The following is a 15,928-nucleotide window of genomic DNA, read 5'->3' as shown; positions in this document are numbered from 1 at the left end:
CTGGTGGGTCCACAGAGGGCCCAGGTCGAGCCCCCTCCCCAGGTAAGGGGGGGCCCAGGACGGCGGACACGGTAAGGGGGCCGGGGGCGGCACTGACACACACCCCCTGTTATAAATTGAGACCATAACGGATCATAATCCAATTAAAATTTTATTAATTATAGCAAGTAGAATATGAGCAAAAACAGCGCTGGACGACAGGGGAGTCTACGCTCCGCCAACTGCCGTCCTGAGCAGTTCAAACAGTCCCTTTTTATACATCTTTACTCCCGTGTTCATGAGGTAGTGGAGGTACTCTGCGCATGCTTCAGTTGTTGTTAGGGGGTCGTTTTCTGCCTTCTGGTGGTCGTTGAGGCCGAAGTAAGAAGTCTTCCTCCTTTGTCCCATAGTTGACCCCTCACTCATATGTCCTTATATGGGGTAGTTTGTCCTGTTTCTGTCGGTTCCTGGACATCTGGTGGTTATCTTATCTTGCACAAGCGGTATCTTGTGGCTGTTTATATCTTTTGCTGTCTGACCTTTACATTGGGCCTAACATAAATCTTTATAAACAATACCCTAGTGCATAGTTTCTCACACTGTCTGACCTTTACATTGGGCTTAACATAAATCTTAATAAACAATACCCTAGTCCATAGTTTCTCACACACCCCAAGCCCCCCCCCCGGCACCGCTGTCCCGGGCGGGGGGGGTGGGGGGGGGGCGTGCGAGCGATCCCCCCCCCGGTGCCTCCCCAGCAGCAAACAGCCCGGGGGGGCTGCCCCACCCCCCTGGAGCAGGCAAGTGGTGAGGGGGCGGGGGGGACAGGATGGGGGCTATAGGGGTTAGGAGGGGCTGCAGGGGCTATGAGGGAGCAAACCGGGGCTGTAAAGGCTGAGGGGGCAGGGGGGCGGGGGTGCACGGGGGCGCGGGGGGGGGCAGGTGGTCGGAGGAGGCAGGGGGGCGGGGGACACGGGGGGGGGCAGGTGGGCGGTGCGGGGGGGGCGCACGGAGTGAGCGGGGGGGGCTCTCCGGGCAGGCACAGTTTTGGGGAGGGATGGGGGTGCGGGTGTGGGCAGAGGGGGGCCGGGAGGGGCAGGGGGCTGGAGGGGCAAGACAGGGGCTATAGCGGGGGGGGGAGGGCGGCAGGGGGCCACAGGGGCAACCCCCCCCGGGGCCGTGGGCATGCCCGTGGCCGGCGGCGGGCCCGGCCCGGCCCCGGAAGGCGGGTTTAATTTCCGGCCACGCGGCGCCCCGGCGCGGCTGCGGCGGTGCGGGGCTTCCCCGGGAGCCTGGAAGGCTTTCGGGCCGGGCCGTGCGGCGGCGCGCTGGGTGAGCGGGCGGGCCCGGGCCTCCCCGTCGGGCAGCGGCCGGCCGGGGGGGACGTGGCGGGCCGGCGCTCGGCCGCGGCAGGGAGCGCCTGGTGCCGGCGGCGGGCGGGCTGAGGCGGGAGGACGGCCCGGGCGCGGCGGGGCTGCCGGCGGTTCTCGTCTCCCCGGCAGTGGCGGTGCTCAGCGGGCTGCTCACGGTGCTGCCTTTTTTTCACTCGGAGCTGCGCCGCTGCCTCAGCGAGGAGGCGAGGAGCGGCGGCGGGGCCCGGGAGGGGGGTCGGCCCGCGGCGCCCTGCCGCCCCCCCGCCGCCTCCGGGTGCCCGGGCAGCCGCCGCAGCCGCCGCAGCTCTGCGCGGGGCTTTGTCTTTCCCCCAGCCGCCGGCCGGGGCCGTGGCAGCGGGCTGGGGCCGCAGGGGCTGCCTTGGGGCCTGCGGTAACGCTGGCGCAGGGGCGCGGCTCAGGAGCCTCTTCAGCCCCTGCGAGCGGGCACGACGAAAAAGAAAGCCGGCGGCGGAAATTCCGCCCCGCCCCCGCGGCTGCTGTCTTTCTGTACAAAGTATTACAAAGGGCAAGCGGGGCTGCTGTCTTTCTGTACAAAGTATTACAAAGGGCAAGCGCGAGGAATTGCTGGTGCCTCGTGGTTACGCAGCCGGGCCTGCTGGGCGCTTGAACCAGCGCGTCCAGTCAGGTAGCGTTATTTTTCTAGTTTGTAAATGAACCTGAGGTTTCAACCCCCTTACATTTCTGGACGGCAGTGTACTTGGTCAGAGAGCTCAGTCGCACTGCCAGAGCTGGCACAGAGTTCCCTTGGGACTCCAGACTTGACTGTCTTGTTGACAGGCTCGAGAGCCTGCTTTGGAAGTCACTTGGCAAGGCACAGCTTCGCCGTGGTTTTGGTACTTGAATTCTGACTGTAGTGCCACTGCCACATGTTAGCCTTTCTCCAGAAGTTACAAAAGCCTTCACGTTTTCACTTTTTAAAAAAACTGAACAGGCAGTATAAATAAAGGAAGCAAGCTGAACTGTAAAATAAAAATCAGTGAAGCTATCAAGGAACTATGTGTACCCTCTAGAACAGGGGTCCTGAAACTTTTTTAAACAGGGCGCTGGCGTGCAGATGAAGTGGCAGGCAGATTCTGCGGCTGCTTGGTTCCCCCCCAACCCCTGGCGGGGGCGGGGGGGGATGTTTCTGCAAATACCGGGGGCCGGACTGAGGACCCTGGGGGGCTGTATCTGGCCTGCGGGCCGTAGTTTGAGGACTCCTGCTCTAGAAATTCCGCTAGCTAACATACCAATGGGTGAGATTTGTGCATTTTTCTTGGTGGAAAAGTATTTCTGCCCTGTGAGCCCTGAGGATGGCTCTGATAGCAGGGAGAGGCAGTTTCTATCACTGTGCAGAAGGGTGAAGCTTCTGCTTTCCTGGCTGGGTTTGGTAGTGCTGTCAATGGTGATTGTGTGGTTCTACCAAGATCAGTCATTTGAAATGTTGCCACTTGTTATGTATAATTGGTGGCTCTGGTCTGGTGGGAAGCTAGATCTGCCCTTCATGCTGTGTGAGGCCATCAAGACCATGTGTCAGACTGGTTATGCCTTTACTGGTGGCTATAGACAAATAGAAGATCAGAGGGCAAGTGCTGCTCCTCACATTCACTCTTTCCACCTTTTTGCAGGCTCCATGAGAGAGCACCTAGATGTGTTTGAAGCGTCTGGGAATGAAGGAGACATGGCTTTGCCACCTCCGTCAGGATCTCGGAAGGGGAAAATAGCAAGAGAAGCTACCAAAGCCCCAGCAGAATTGGGACAGGGGAGATGGGAGCCCTCAGTAGGGTTGGACATCTGGGAATTGTGTGCCAGACAAGTACAGAATAAATGCTACATGTGAAGCAAAGACACCGTAAGGTGAGGAGTGTGTGAAGGGCGTGTTTGTATGAGAAAGAGCAGTCTGAAGGCACAAAAGGAAAATTGGTGGAACACAGGGATAAAATAAATGAAAACATAAAGCAAAAGCAAGAAAACAAAAGTAGTAGGTAATGTTTATTTGGAGAGGAGCGTGTGTGTGTGTAAATCCCAAGCCTTAGGAAGAGCCTGAAACGTCTCTAAAAAAACACCCCCAAAAAGGGCAGGCCGGGGGGAGAAAAAAAAGAGACTGATCTAGGAGAAACATGTACGAACAGGGAAAGAACCTGGAAAGGGCATGAGGTTTAACGAAACTTTGAGTTGCCACTAGCAGCAGGGATGTCCACTGTTAGCCTGTACAAATGTGTGATCTAGTAGTGACACGGCCTCTCCTCTTTCTCCTCTCGGTCCCTGTGCTCCCCTAATACATCTGCCTAGTCTGGGCTCTGGTCCTGCCCCATCGCCAGGGTGTTTGTGCTGTGGCCAGGCTGAAGGGTCCTTGGGTTCTATTGTGCTTGTGGCGGTTCGCTGCAGTACAAATAATGGATATAAGCTAATTATTAATGTAAGCTATGTTGTCGTAGGGAGGCTGAGTGGAAGAGGAAATTCACTTATAAAGGTTTTCAAAGGAAGGATTTACCAAAGAGCTTTCTCTGTTGATGTGTTCTGTACCTTGGAAATGGAGACTGACTGTTAAAGAAAACCTCGAGTAAAACAAGAATAAAAGAAAAACAACTGAGAGGTTACTGTGCCATGTGCACACTACTGCCAAACAAAGAACTTCAGACTTGATGACAGAGCTGTATATAAGCTTGCATGATGAAATCTGAAGCTGGATAAACACAGCTTGGTTTTCATTTATAGTTTAGTGCCCGTAATCTGTCCAGCATCATAAAGATCTTAAAGGTGAGCCAAGTTTTACGAGACCTTGGGTGAGTTATAGTTTCTGATGGAAACCATGCAAAAAAAGATGCCAAAGCAGACAAAAGTTAGGGTTCTGACTGTGTTATGCTTCAAGTTTCAGAATTAAAGTCTAAGCTCAAAGTAAAATAAAACTGGGGCACTTCTGGCCAACAGAAGAAAAAGTTAACTGGAGCTGCTGCCTGCTTGCTGCTTTGTTTTGGGTTTTTTTTTCTTTTTTTGTTTGTTGTTGTTGTTGTTGTTGTGACAATCTGTAGTCTGCCTTTGTGGGTTTTTTTGTACTTCCCACGTTGTCAGAAATGAAAATGGAATACAGATTCTGTTCTGCCTTTTATTTTCTTGTTGACAAACATCTGGAGACTCAGCTTCTATAATAACTAAGCCTTAGCAAGTAGGTCTTGCTCTGCAGTGTCTCTTGGGAGTGGTTATGTTACTGCTGGCTCTGCTCTAGAGGAGGAAGACGGCTCAGCTTGTGTTTTCCCGTTGCAGGTGTTGTCCTGGAGAAGGCCATGCATAAGTGCATTCTGAAGCCGTTGAAGAGCCATATTGAAGCGATGTTGAAAGAGTTTCATACTGCAGATGGTTCTTGGAAACAACCGAAGGAAAACCTTCAGGTGGTGCGGCAGAGGAATCCTCAGGAACTGGGCGTGTTTGTTCCAACACCAGACTACGTGGATGTTGAAAGTTTGTGACCCCGCAGAAAATGTATTCGCCTGAAAAGAAAGTCATACTGCTGCTGAGAGTTTGCAAATTGATTTATACTGTTATGGAGAATAACTCAGGTGTGGTGCTTCTTGTGGTTCAAGGTCATTGTTTTTCTAAACCTGGGGTTGTGTTTTGGTGGAGGAAATGAGACCACCTGATTCTGCAGCTTTGTCTCCTTCGCCTGGAGCTCTTGTAGCATCTCCTTGCCCTTTTGAGAGGGATTCTTCCTCTCTGCTTCCTTCCTGATCTCTCTGCATCTGGCAGCCCATCTTACACATTCAGTGTGAAGCAGAGTTGTGAAGCAGATTAAACACCCCCCCCCCCCAGCCACCAGCTTTGCTTGAGTGTAGGCATTTGAATTTGGCTGTCAGAAAGGCTGTCCTGTAAGCCTAGAATTTGACACTGGTTCTAAATTAGTATTTTCCTGGAAATCGTAATAAAGGATACACCCAGTATCTAGCTGCAGTAATTCAGCAGTGTGTGTGCAATATGACAATTACAAGGGCTCTGTGTCAATGGCTGGGGGAAAGCAGCCCCTGATCCAGTGTTTTGGGTTTGCTGTGCCTCTGAATGTTCTTGTTGGACAATTTCTTTGTGTTTTTGCAAGAGAAATAACATCTATTTCTACACTGTAGCAGGAGTCCCAAAGTGACCTTGAAACCTAGATGGTGAAATGGAACCACAGACCAGTTAAGACCCGCTTGATTAGTCAGCGGCACAGTTAAAACGCTGTGCTGGACAGTATGAATTCATAGGTGCAGCTCTGTTGCCTGATGTCTTATCATACACTGCTGTGGTAGGTCACGAGCTAAGGTGAAGCAATGCTGGTGGTAGTGGAAGATTTTTTTTCTCTAAGAAAGTATAAGCTGCTGCAGGTGGTTGGCAGTTTTCTTTCGAGCGCTGAATCTGCAGCTGGGCTCTGTGCCGATCAGGATGCTTGCTTTCTTTTGAGATTTGAGGTGAATGGTGAAAGCTTGAGGCTGTAAAAGACCCCCAAGCACTTTGGCAAGATTTGGGCAGGAGCTTAGACCTGGTTTATTTCTGTGCAAAATCCTGCATTTTAAAATGGATATAGGAATCTTTGCCCAAAGTGATGTAAACTTTGTTTTTTTCTCCATACTGTATTATCACATTGAGTAAGGTATTCCCAACATGCAAAAGAAAAGTACTGAGAGGCTTCTGGTGAACCATTGTACTGAGGGGCTTGGGCTAAGATGCAGCAAATTGGGTTGTCTTGCTTTGTCGTGTAAAGTTTTAAAACGTGGCGTCGAGCCAGCACCTGTTTCCAGTACCTGCTTTGTCCTGTAATCTCAGCCAGGTAACAGTGTAATACCTGGAGGGTACGTCTTAGCTGGTCTGACTTTCAGTATCAGCCCTTCAGTCCTCTGGAGTTTCGCCACAGTTTAAATTGGCTCCCGATCTTGATGTTTCAAGTGACCATCACACTGCTTCTGCAATGAGGACAGTTTGGCCAGCCCCAGAGATCTAGCCACATAGCGTTTTCTAAAGAGAAAGTTTAAATGCGATAAAAGTAAGAGGAACACATACAGACCTAGGTACAGCAGAGCCTCTGTGTGTTGCGTGCTGTCGTTACCGATGATGCTTCACCAGCTAGTTGGGAGTTACGTGAGGCTTTGCTCACTGGTGTTTTTAACGATGCTCCATGAAGGAAATGTGCAGAGTTTTCATGTAAAATCTAATAGGCTTTTATATGCAGGCTTCTCTGCTGGGTTTCGGACTCAGGAACTGGTACTTGTGGCTGGATCCTTCCAGAAAGGGGACGTCATCCGTGCATGTATAAAGAAAATGCCCATTGATTTTCTCTTAGCCACTGACAGAAGTGCGGGTGGAGGTCAGGCCAGACTGGCATGGCTGCCTCTTGTGAGTTCACCAGTTGAGCTGACACCAAGGTGAGCCCAGTCTTTAAATTCCCTTGCGTGCTTCAAGGTCTGCATCATCCAATTTGTGCTCGTTAGAAGTACAGGATGAAGCTGGACGCTGCCCACCAAGTGTCAGATGCTGTTCTCCTTGCTGCACATCTGTAACAAGAGGCTCTAGAGTAATACAAACGTACTGGTCAGTAAAGGCAGCGAAATAACGCTTTCCTTTCGAACACCGAAACTGGTTAAAGGGTGTGATTTGTCTATCGCTGCCTGTGTTCTCTTTGACCCAGGGAGGCTGTATGGAGCTGATGACTTCTTGCCTGTGTTGACATACGTGCTGGCCCAGGGTGATACGCTGGAGCTGGATACTGAAACTGAATACGTGGTGGAATTGCTGGATCCATCTTTGCTGCATGGAGAAGGTAATCAACTTATTTCTATTAGAACTGTGTGAAGGGCTGGGGAAGGGGGATTCTTCCTCACCTCGTTTGAGTAGAAACCCTTTTGACGGAGTCATGTAGTCGGTGATGTCGGTAGTGTAACAAGAGAACCTCTTAATTATTTCCACCTTAGAATAAGGGAAGGCTGGTTAGCTTGCAGAGTTACAGCCCCAAGTGACCTGGGAATCTACCGACGTATATACTGCCTTAGGAGGGAGTATGTTGTTTTCCGCCAAGAAGGAGGAGGCGTCCTGACTTAGCAAGCAAACATAGGCTGTGCAGGTGCCAGCTGTGGTTATCCTCCTGTGCCTGAAAATGTCCCGAGAGTATGTATGGGTCTGCAGCGTTCAATTGAGTGGTGAGACCTGGAGTGGGACCCGGGTTAGGTGCTTTGTAAAAACTTCTGGGGGAATTCTCTGCCCCTCTGGGGAAAGTGCTTTTGAGAATGTTGCCCCCCTTAATGATGCTGGTTTATGCCCGATACTTGCTTCTCACAGAGTATTTTTATGAGGCCTAGGAATATGTTTCTTAAGGCACTCTTGAACGATGGCTGAAGTCCGCTCGAGGCAAGGAAATCTCCCTCCTTTGTTTTCACGGTGGTGGTTTTAACAAAGAGGTATTCTGCCAGCCCTTGGTAGGCCCCAGAATCTATCAGTTTATGAGGAAGTTTCAAAGGTTCTTGTGACCAAGCTCAGCTGTGAGTTTTAAGTATAGGTGTATATGTCCCATTTCTGCCATCTCTTGGGTTGCTGAAATTGCTGTATCCTTTTACATGCCGATATGCATGACAGAATTGTGTTGGGTTTCCTCCGGTTCAGTACTAGTCTGTTCCCTGCTTTGTGTGCAGAGTGCATCGTTCGGGAATCCTAGGACAGAAAGTACTTGAGATGTGAAGCTGGAGATCATTAACACGCTTGAAAGGCAGAAATATTTACTGGGCTGTTAAGTCGTGTCATTTTTAATGTAGCAAAAGTCGTTCATCTATTGGCTGGCCCTGTCTGTGGCACTAGTTAAACTGTACGGTGCAGGAAAAATTGTTTAGTGCTTTGGGGTTGTGTGGTTCAAAGGTAAATGTATTGTCCAGTTTGTCTGGTGGGTCTTGCGTGTCTTCCACGTATTGACCTCGTCACAGAGCTGAAAGCGAGAGGATGCTGTTGGTAATACAGAAAGCACTACTGTGAGCATAGACTGCATCTCTGAATGACTCCACAAATAGACCGTGCTGCCTCTTGATTGAACGCTCCCACTCAAATAGTTTACTTAAAGAGCAAGAGAAATAAATGATACCCTGTCTTTTGTTTCTCCTGGTTGCTGAGGACTGTTGCCCCCTGTTGAAAGTCCTTTTCCTTTGTGACCTGCAGCTCCTTTTGTACATCGGCAACTCTGTTGTGGCTGTACTTTGTTCTCCACTCATGTAATAAAGGTGAAGTCTGGAGAGCCGTACACGCTGCCTCCCGAACTAGTTGGACGTAGTGTTGGACCTAGGTGAACAAACACAGCCTGCCTTTTAAAAACAAAAGCAAAACCTTTGGGATGCTTCCAGGTACAAATCACACGCTCGGTCATTGCTTTGTTGCCGCTAAGGGAGTCACTGTTAAGTTCCTGAACAGTGGTAGATGGTCTTTTATGTCGTTTAAACAGCTGTGTTTGTTTGATACCCGCTTGAAGCTCAGGAAGAAAACAAATTGCTGCTTGGAAACTGTTTGGAAGAAAACTCACGTTCCACCTTTGTAAAAACACTCAGGAGTAAAGGAGTGGCACTGGTCCTTTAAATAACCGGCCACCCCCAGCGCTAGCGGACCCAGAGGTAGATACTATTGCACCCCTTGGTAATATGGAGCCCAGGCAACCACTGCATGCCTCTTAGCAGCTGAGAACACACCGTCCAGTATTTTGCAGGCCAGTAAGCTGTTTTTCTTTACGTATAAATATTTTGGCCATAGAATGCAGTGACTTCCGTGTACGTGTGCGTCTGTTTATTAAAAAAAACCCAGAAATCATTTGTACTTTTGACTGTGACCAGTTGGAACTGGCATGGTGTTTGTGACCACTCTGAATTGTTCTTCCCCTGCTGTCCTTCCCAGGAGGCTATAGGTGCTTATGGAGCACTTTTGCTGATCAAGAACTTCCAGGAAGACCAGGCTGCCCAGCTGCTGAGTTCAGAAGCTAGAGATACTCTCTGGCAATGGCACAAGAGGAGGACAACTAACAGAACAATGCCTTCAGTTGATGATTTTCAGGTAGAGCTTCAGGCTGAAGAGAAACCCCCCCCAGGGGATGGTTGTTTTGTTGGAAATCTCCATTTGAGAAGTATGATTCATAATGATTTCCTTGGGGCCACGAGTGGTGTGAAGCAGTGCTGAGAAGATGGCTGGTAAATTTGCCTCTGTTTCAAAGTCTTTCCACTTCATAACAGAGTGTGGTTATGATGGTATAAAGGAAACACTAAATAATGGAGCTTTCCCACTGTCCTTTGTATTTAAGTCGTGCGGAGCGAGGACAGACCAAATTGTATTTTAGATTCAGCTGCTTTGTACGCTTTGCTGTTAAAAAGAACAAACCCAGATTTCCAGTGGTATAAATCAGCCCAACTCCCCAGTAGCGATTGGTGGCTTACCATGGGTAATAGAGGGGAGACCTGGCAGAAAAGCTTGCCTACAATTCAAAAGTTTAAGCAAGGAGTAGAGTTCTATACTGTGGATGTCTTCATGTTTGTGGTTTGTTTTGTGGGTTTTTTTCTCCCCCCTCCCATTTCTTGCTGCTCTTTCAGAGTAGGGCAGTAACTCCAACTGAAGAATAACAAAACAGTCGGGATTACTTTATCTTTTAAAACCAAGCCTGCATGCCTTTCATGTAGGAAAAGATTGTTACATAGATAGGCATGCTGTTGTCTGTCCAGATGCATCAGTTTGCGAACTGAAGCAAGGAGGATGTTGGAATCGAGAAGAAAGGATTTACTCCTTTGTGTCCTGTTGTTTACAGTTCATACCACAGTGCAACGTTGCTGGAGAGGCTAACGACAACCGTCAATAAGTTATGATGTAGCTAAGAGCTTGATAAATGAAGGTACGGGGTCATCAGGAGGTAATTAAACCTTTCACTTGCGGCTCCTTCTGCTTTATCAGTGTCTGTGCAAACAGCCACGGCACATCACTGAACAGGAAGGAGCTGGGAAAAGCAGCAGTCTCCCACAATTTGCCTCTCTTAGGAAGAGGAGAGCTGACGAACAGAAATTCGAAACTGTGGCCAGTGCACAAAGCTAGTCCATCTTACTGGGATCCATTTTATATTCTGCTTACCTGTAGTTAGGTGTCACATTCAAGTAGCTTGAGTCTTTGTTCTTTCTAGCAAAATATTACACTTAATAGGAAAATTAATCACCTTTGTATTTCTGCTGGATGACTAAATGACAGAAGATTTTTTTCAGCAGGATCTTGTATTCAGTTTCACCTTCTCTTCCTCAGCAACTGAACTTCAGCCAAGCTACCTGTACAGCTGGACGCTGTGCTGGATGCTGGAAGATGCAGGGGAGCGCGGGAAGAGCTGGCACCAGGTGTGTCCAGGGCTGCTCCTTTGTTGACTCTTTGAAAGAGAGCCTCAAATCAGTAAGGTCGCTCCACTTCCAGGCTAGGCTTGGCACAAATTCAAGCACTTTGCTGCCTGCCCAGAATGCCAGTTTTCCATCTCCTTTCTCCACATCTGCAGTCCTGAAACGAAGCACCTTCCCTACAAGGAATGTGTAACACAGCTTCAGCTCAGCTCATCTTTCCCACATTGAACCAGGATGTGGTTGCTACATGTCTGTGGTGCTGTCTCACAGCCTTACCACCAGCTCTTGGGTCCTGGAAAGGCCTTCATCCTCCCTCCCTCAAAAGGATGGAAAAGCAAAAAATCCGGTATTTTGATGATGATGAAATACAACTTGCTGATACTGCATAAAGAATCTTGATACTTACTATATGAGTTACAGGCATTTGCACAAACTTCAGCCTCTCCTTGAAGCAATCCTGTCCATCTAGAAGCATCGAAAAACAAGTCTTCTGTGTGTTAACTACGTTAGAAATTGAAACTGTAGTGTGCTTTGCCTTATTTAGAGCTGATTTGATTTTATGTATTTATTTTAGTTGTCTTCACACCGGCTAACAAAAATGGATTAGTTCTGCTCAGTCCTAATGGTTTAAAAGCTGTTGCAAAGTTCCAGTGTTTCAGTCTGCAAGCTATCAAAAGTTTATTAAAAACCCAGAGTGCTCTTTGGAACCGAAGTCATATGAGCATTCTTCTCAGTCTTAGCTTTTAACAGCTTGTTCTTAGGAAATGTACATTTTTGCCATTGTGATTTAGCATGCTTAATTTATTCAGCGTACAAACATAAGTACCAGCTCAGTAAATAAACAGGTCTTTCTTACTGTCATTTTTTCCATCTCCTTTCATTTTACTGCTTTTAGTTTCTAATTGCAGTTAGTTTCTTTGCAAAAAAGCACGTGATGGCAGGCTGCTTTGCTCATGGGTCCAAAAGTGTTTTGTGGTTGGGTGGTTTTTTTTCCAGTTGCTTGCTATTTTACTTTTTAAATACTTTTTGAAAGGTAGAACTGCGTTTCCTTGTAGGGCTTGTTTAGAATTCATCTATGTTATCAGTTGTGCACATGTGTGAATTTCAGCAGAGAAAAAAGATCCAGCTTTTGCCTCATGATCATACGGATTTACTTCAATGTTGCACAGTAAATTTTCTTTCTGCCTCCCCGTTAGATGAAATTTGGTTACATCAGGCTCAGACACCAAGTTGCCATCATGTCCTGCATGAAAATGGATTGCCTTTTGCATGCTGCAGCATAAAGAGTGTGAATGGTTTATCGTGCAGCAACCTGTGGATCAACACCCTTGTGTGTTGCTGGCAGAGGGTTGGGTTTTTTTCTTTTTCCTTCTGATGAACATATTGTCTGAAGCTTCTCTTCAATAGTATTGACCCAGCAGTTGCAGCATCATCTCTTGGGTGTGCTGCCTCTGATGTTTATTTTGCTTCACAGCATTTAGTTTCCTAGTAAGGCCAAACACCAAGTCCCGTTAAAACCACTGGCGTTTTCAATGGGGCTTTAAGACTGCTATCTGTTTGTTCGTAATTGCAGGGTTAGAATGTGAGCCAAGGAAAGGAGGATGTCAGCTTATGAATTTCTGTTATGCCTGCCACAGTCTTACCACCAACATCAAGTCACAAGGTGGCTGTAATGTACAGTAATCACTGGTGCGTGTTTCACAACTAGAACATAGAGAGGCTTGCTCTTTGTTGCTGAGCTTCCTGTTTTCAGAGGATGAGGTTTGGAGGTTTTGTTTCTGATGTCTGTTTTCTCATTCTACAGAACTGCCTTCGTGTTGCATTCCAGGAAGTTAACGGTGCATGTACAGGGAAGACCTTACTAGTAAGACCCTATATCACTACCGCAGATGTATGTCAGCTTTGTGCTGAAAAGTTTATGGAGTGGACGATCCAGAAGAATACAGCCTGTTTCTTTTTGTTGATGACACCCGGCAGCAACTGACAGAAGGTACCTACCCTCAGAAGATTAAGACAGTTGCACAGCCGCCCGCAACCCAAGGTCTTTCGCTTTGTCTACAAGCGCGTTAACAGTGATCCATATGGTGCCATTTTTCAAAACAATGATGAGTCAGCTTCTGAAAACCAGCAACTCCTTTAATTTCTGTTCCTTGTTAACTCTTGAAAACATCTTTGTTGGTTGCCTGCCTTAGGAGCTAAAACAAGTCTTAAACCATAAATACCTAGTTAAACATGCGCATTGCGTACAAAACCCTGTGTAAACCGTGCGTATGGCCAGTTATACAGAGCGTTCCACCAGCGTGTTTGAGCCAACAGCCCATGGGGCTGAATTTCTTGTACCACAGACTCTTTTGAAGCATATTATACCGTGGCCCTTTGCAGGTCTCTTGCTGTAGCATGCAAAAGTGTATTTTCTTGCACTCACCCTATAGCCGAATGTCATTTTGATTCAAGTATATGTATGCTAAGACAAGTGTTTCAGTAAACCGGCTGGTATGAGCTCGGTTTCACCAGCATGAGTTTGACAAGACTGTCCGATGCAGCGGATCAGTTAACTCCTCATTACTTGGATGATTGCATCCTTTCCTAACTTTTTTAATTACAGAGATTCGCCATGTTTTTACACGTGTGTGTGTGTGTATATATGTATTTGTTCCTTCCAGTTCTTTTTATTCCCCTTCTTTTGGGGGGTTTGGGAAGGTGGGCACAGAACGGAAGTCTTTGTGGGGACCCAGGAAATGAAGTGTTTAACGGTAAAGCTTAAAGCATTTGCTGTACGGAAGGTTTCTCTGTACCCACCGCATCAGCTGCTTATTTAGCCGTGCCTGATGTTTATAAGAGTGCCCTGTGGAAGTCTGCATGTTCATGAATGAGCTAACAGTAGCTTGGCTCTGTGTAGAAAGGAGAGGAACTATGAAGCACATATACCCATCCCGGCTTTTATTTTTTATTTTTCCTTCAACGTCCAGTGTTTCCAGGGCCTTTGCTTTCTCTTGCCACATTGGCAAAGCTTCCCAAGCTCTATTGCCCCATAGTCACGAAAGGTCTTCAGTAATTGCTGGGATGGTGAGTGAGTTTTGGGCTTCTAGCCCTCCATTCCTTCGGTCGTGAATTCCACTCAGTTAAAGACTCAAGAGAATTGCTTAAAACTTGCATTTGGCAGTCACGCCTCAAACAGTGAATTTGTGGAGATCCATTTATTTATTTACACTAACGAAGAAAAAACTGTAATACTGCATCAAAGTGAAACTTAGTGGCTGCTGAATCACTAATAGCGTAGAGTCGCTGCTTAAGCCTTTACCACAATCATTGCAATGTTTGTTTGTAGACTGCTTGGGTTTTTGTAAAGTCGTGTGGCTGCGTGTGGTGCATTCTTCCCAAGGTGCTCCTTACTGCTCTGATGCTCTGTATGTTCGCAGTACCGGGTAAGGCGGAAGGCTCTGTGGCTGGGGAAGAGTGGCTTGGACGTGTTACTGCGCTCTCTGTTGCACCAGAATTTCAACGGCTGGGTTTGGCTGCTAAATTGATGGAACTGCTGGGAGAAATTTCAGGAAAGTGAGTACCATGCTTATCTTTAATCTTCTAAAAGTAACCTCTCAACTGACATGGCTTAGGTATTTGACTTGCATGGAAGAGACCCAGAATCTTGCTTTAAGTAGTGTTCTGATTCGCTGAGGATTCCCTGTAATTAGAGAACAAGACTAAAAATACCGTGTGGCGGCGTAAGATCTCAGGGTTTCTATGAAAGCTAACTTTCCGGAATGAGTAGGGTGTAGCCTGAATTCCAATAGAGATACTGTATAAAAAAAGGTCCTTGTCTTGACAGCGAGAGAGTTTCATGGAGGGTCAACACTTTCCCGTAGGGTCTCCAGCGTGCTTGTTCAGTGATCGTGAGCTTTTTGCAGTTCCTGCAGGCAGCCTTGGAACCAATTCTGTATGGCAGACAGTACCTTAGCTTGCTTTTTGTCATGCTTGGCTGCTTGTACTTGCTGAAAATTTAATTGAGCATCAAATGAACCCACAGGGAAATGTCCTGAACTCATGGTGGTAGGGCAACCCCATTGTAATCGGTAAAATGGGAAAATTGCACATTTTGAGGAATCTGCCTTGTGAGGAGAAGGGCTGCCTTGTGTTAGGTGACTGAACTTTGTGACCTGTTCTGCCACTGCCCCCTGCCACACACATTGAAGGAGGCAGTCCCTAAGCCAATGCAATTGAAAATGTGGATTTTTAGGTATTTTTTTTTTTTTATGAAAGATTTCTTATGTGTATATGAGACCTGTGTGAGTGCTTAGCTTGACCTGTTCTTTCTGTTCATAATTTTGAACCCACGGGCTGGTATAAAAGAATGGTTATGTGACAAAAATAGAATAAAATCTGAATTTAGACCGGATTTGTCCCTTGGGAAAGGAGTGCACCTGTTACTGCCGTGTGAAAGGTGTTTGATTAGCATATGACATCGTCAGACCTGCTCTTGGTCGGATTACAAGTTACGGGCTATTTAGCAATACATTCACCTGCTATTCCTTACTGTGGTTTTTCTTTGGTTTTATGTTTCCAAAGAAAGGGTGGATTTTTCGTCGATCTCTTTGTGAGCGTATCAAATCGGGTTGCAGTAAATATGTATAAGCAGCTCGGCTCCCGTGTGTACCGGACAGTATCGGAGCGCTACTCTGCTAGCAGCGGAGAGCCAGATGAAGATGCTTACGGTAAGTGGTTGTTGTGCCTTAAGTTGAATGGAAAGGTTCTTGTGTTGAGGGTTCCTGGGCCTGTACAAGTTCAGATAGTCGTTGATGAACGGGATTCTGTATACTGCTTTAGATAGCTTTTCCTGCTGAAGAGGACATCAGTTATGAGACTTGATTGCAGGAAGCGGAATGAAGCTGCGTCAGGGGAAGTTCAGGTTGGACGTTAGGAAGATCTTACCCACTGAAAGGGCGTTCAGTCAGGGCACTAAACCTGTCAGGAGCTTAGGGAGCATCTGGATGGTGCTTTCAGTCATACGGTTTAGTTTCAGGTAGTCCCGCAAGGAGCATGGAGTTGGACTTGATGATCCTTATGGGTCACTTGCAACTCAAGATATTCTAGGATTCTAGGAAATCTTCTTGAAAAATGATCTTAATGTAATAGAGAAGTCACTTAATGTGGCTTTGTGCAATGACTGTCTTTTATAATAGCATTGTTTTCTTTTGCCATAGATACGAGGAAAGCTCTTTGCAGAGA

General features: G+C 47.4%; 1 protein-coding gene across 3 annotated transcripts; it reads left to right on the top strand.

Annotated features, from left to right (window-relative positions):
- The first annotated feature begins 10,232 nt into the window (after positions 1 to 10,232).
- Positions 10,233 to 15,597, top strand: LOC130146625 (N-alpha-acetyltransferase 20-like). 3 transcript variants are annotated; one of them, XM_056332986.1, is made up of 4 exons: positions 11,954 to 12,368; positions 12,510 to 12,569; positions 14,125 to 14,260; positions 15,269 to 15,597. In XM_056332986.1, exons 2-4 carry the CDS (start codon positions 12,548 to 12,550, stop codon positions 15,528 to 15,530), a joined length of 420 nt encoding a protein of 139 aa, XP_056188961.1. In that variant the 5' UTR covers positions 11,954 to 12,368; positions 12,510 to 12,547; the 3' UTR covers positions 15,531 to 15,597. The 3 variants fall into 3 exon arrangements, 2 of the variants coding, with proteins under 2 accessions (XP_056188961.1, XP_056188960.1); XR_008820965.1 differs by lacking the exon at positions 15,269 to 15,597 and adding an exon at positions 10,233 to 11,051 and having other exon boundaries at positions 12,279 to 12,695; positions 14,125 to 14,951; XM_056332985.1 differs by having other exon boundaries at positions 11,954 to 12,569; positions 15,269 to 15,596.
- The last annotated feature ends 331 nt before the right edge of the window (positions 15,598 to 15,928 follow it).

This window comes from Falco biarmicus, chromosome 3 (genome assembly GCF_023638135.1).
Source record: "Falco biarmicus isolate bFalBia1 chromosome 3, bFalBia1.pri, whole genome shotgun sequence".
Classification (NCBI taxonomy): Eukaryota; Metazoa; Chordata; class Aves; order Falconiformes; family Falconidae; genus Falco; species Falco biarmicus.
The sequence above is the reverse complement of the archived record's forward strand: the minus strand, read 5'-3'. Positions and strand labels throughout refer to the sequence as shown.

Bases quoted from the DNA above. Each gene is read 5' to 3' on its own strand.
- LOC130146625 (XM_056332986.1), top strand. From the start codon at position 12,548: ATGTACAGGGAAGACCTTACTA. The intron at 12,570-14,124 runs GTAAGACCCTAT...GTATGTTCGCAG, and splicing joins GTACAGGGAAGACCTTACTA to TACCGGGTAAGGCGGAAGGC. The intron at 14,261-15,268 runs GTGAGTACCATG...ATGTTTCCAAAG, and splicing joins CTGGGAGAAATTTCAGGAAA to AAAGGGTGGATTTTTCGTCG.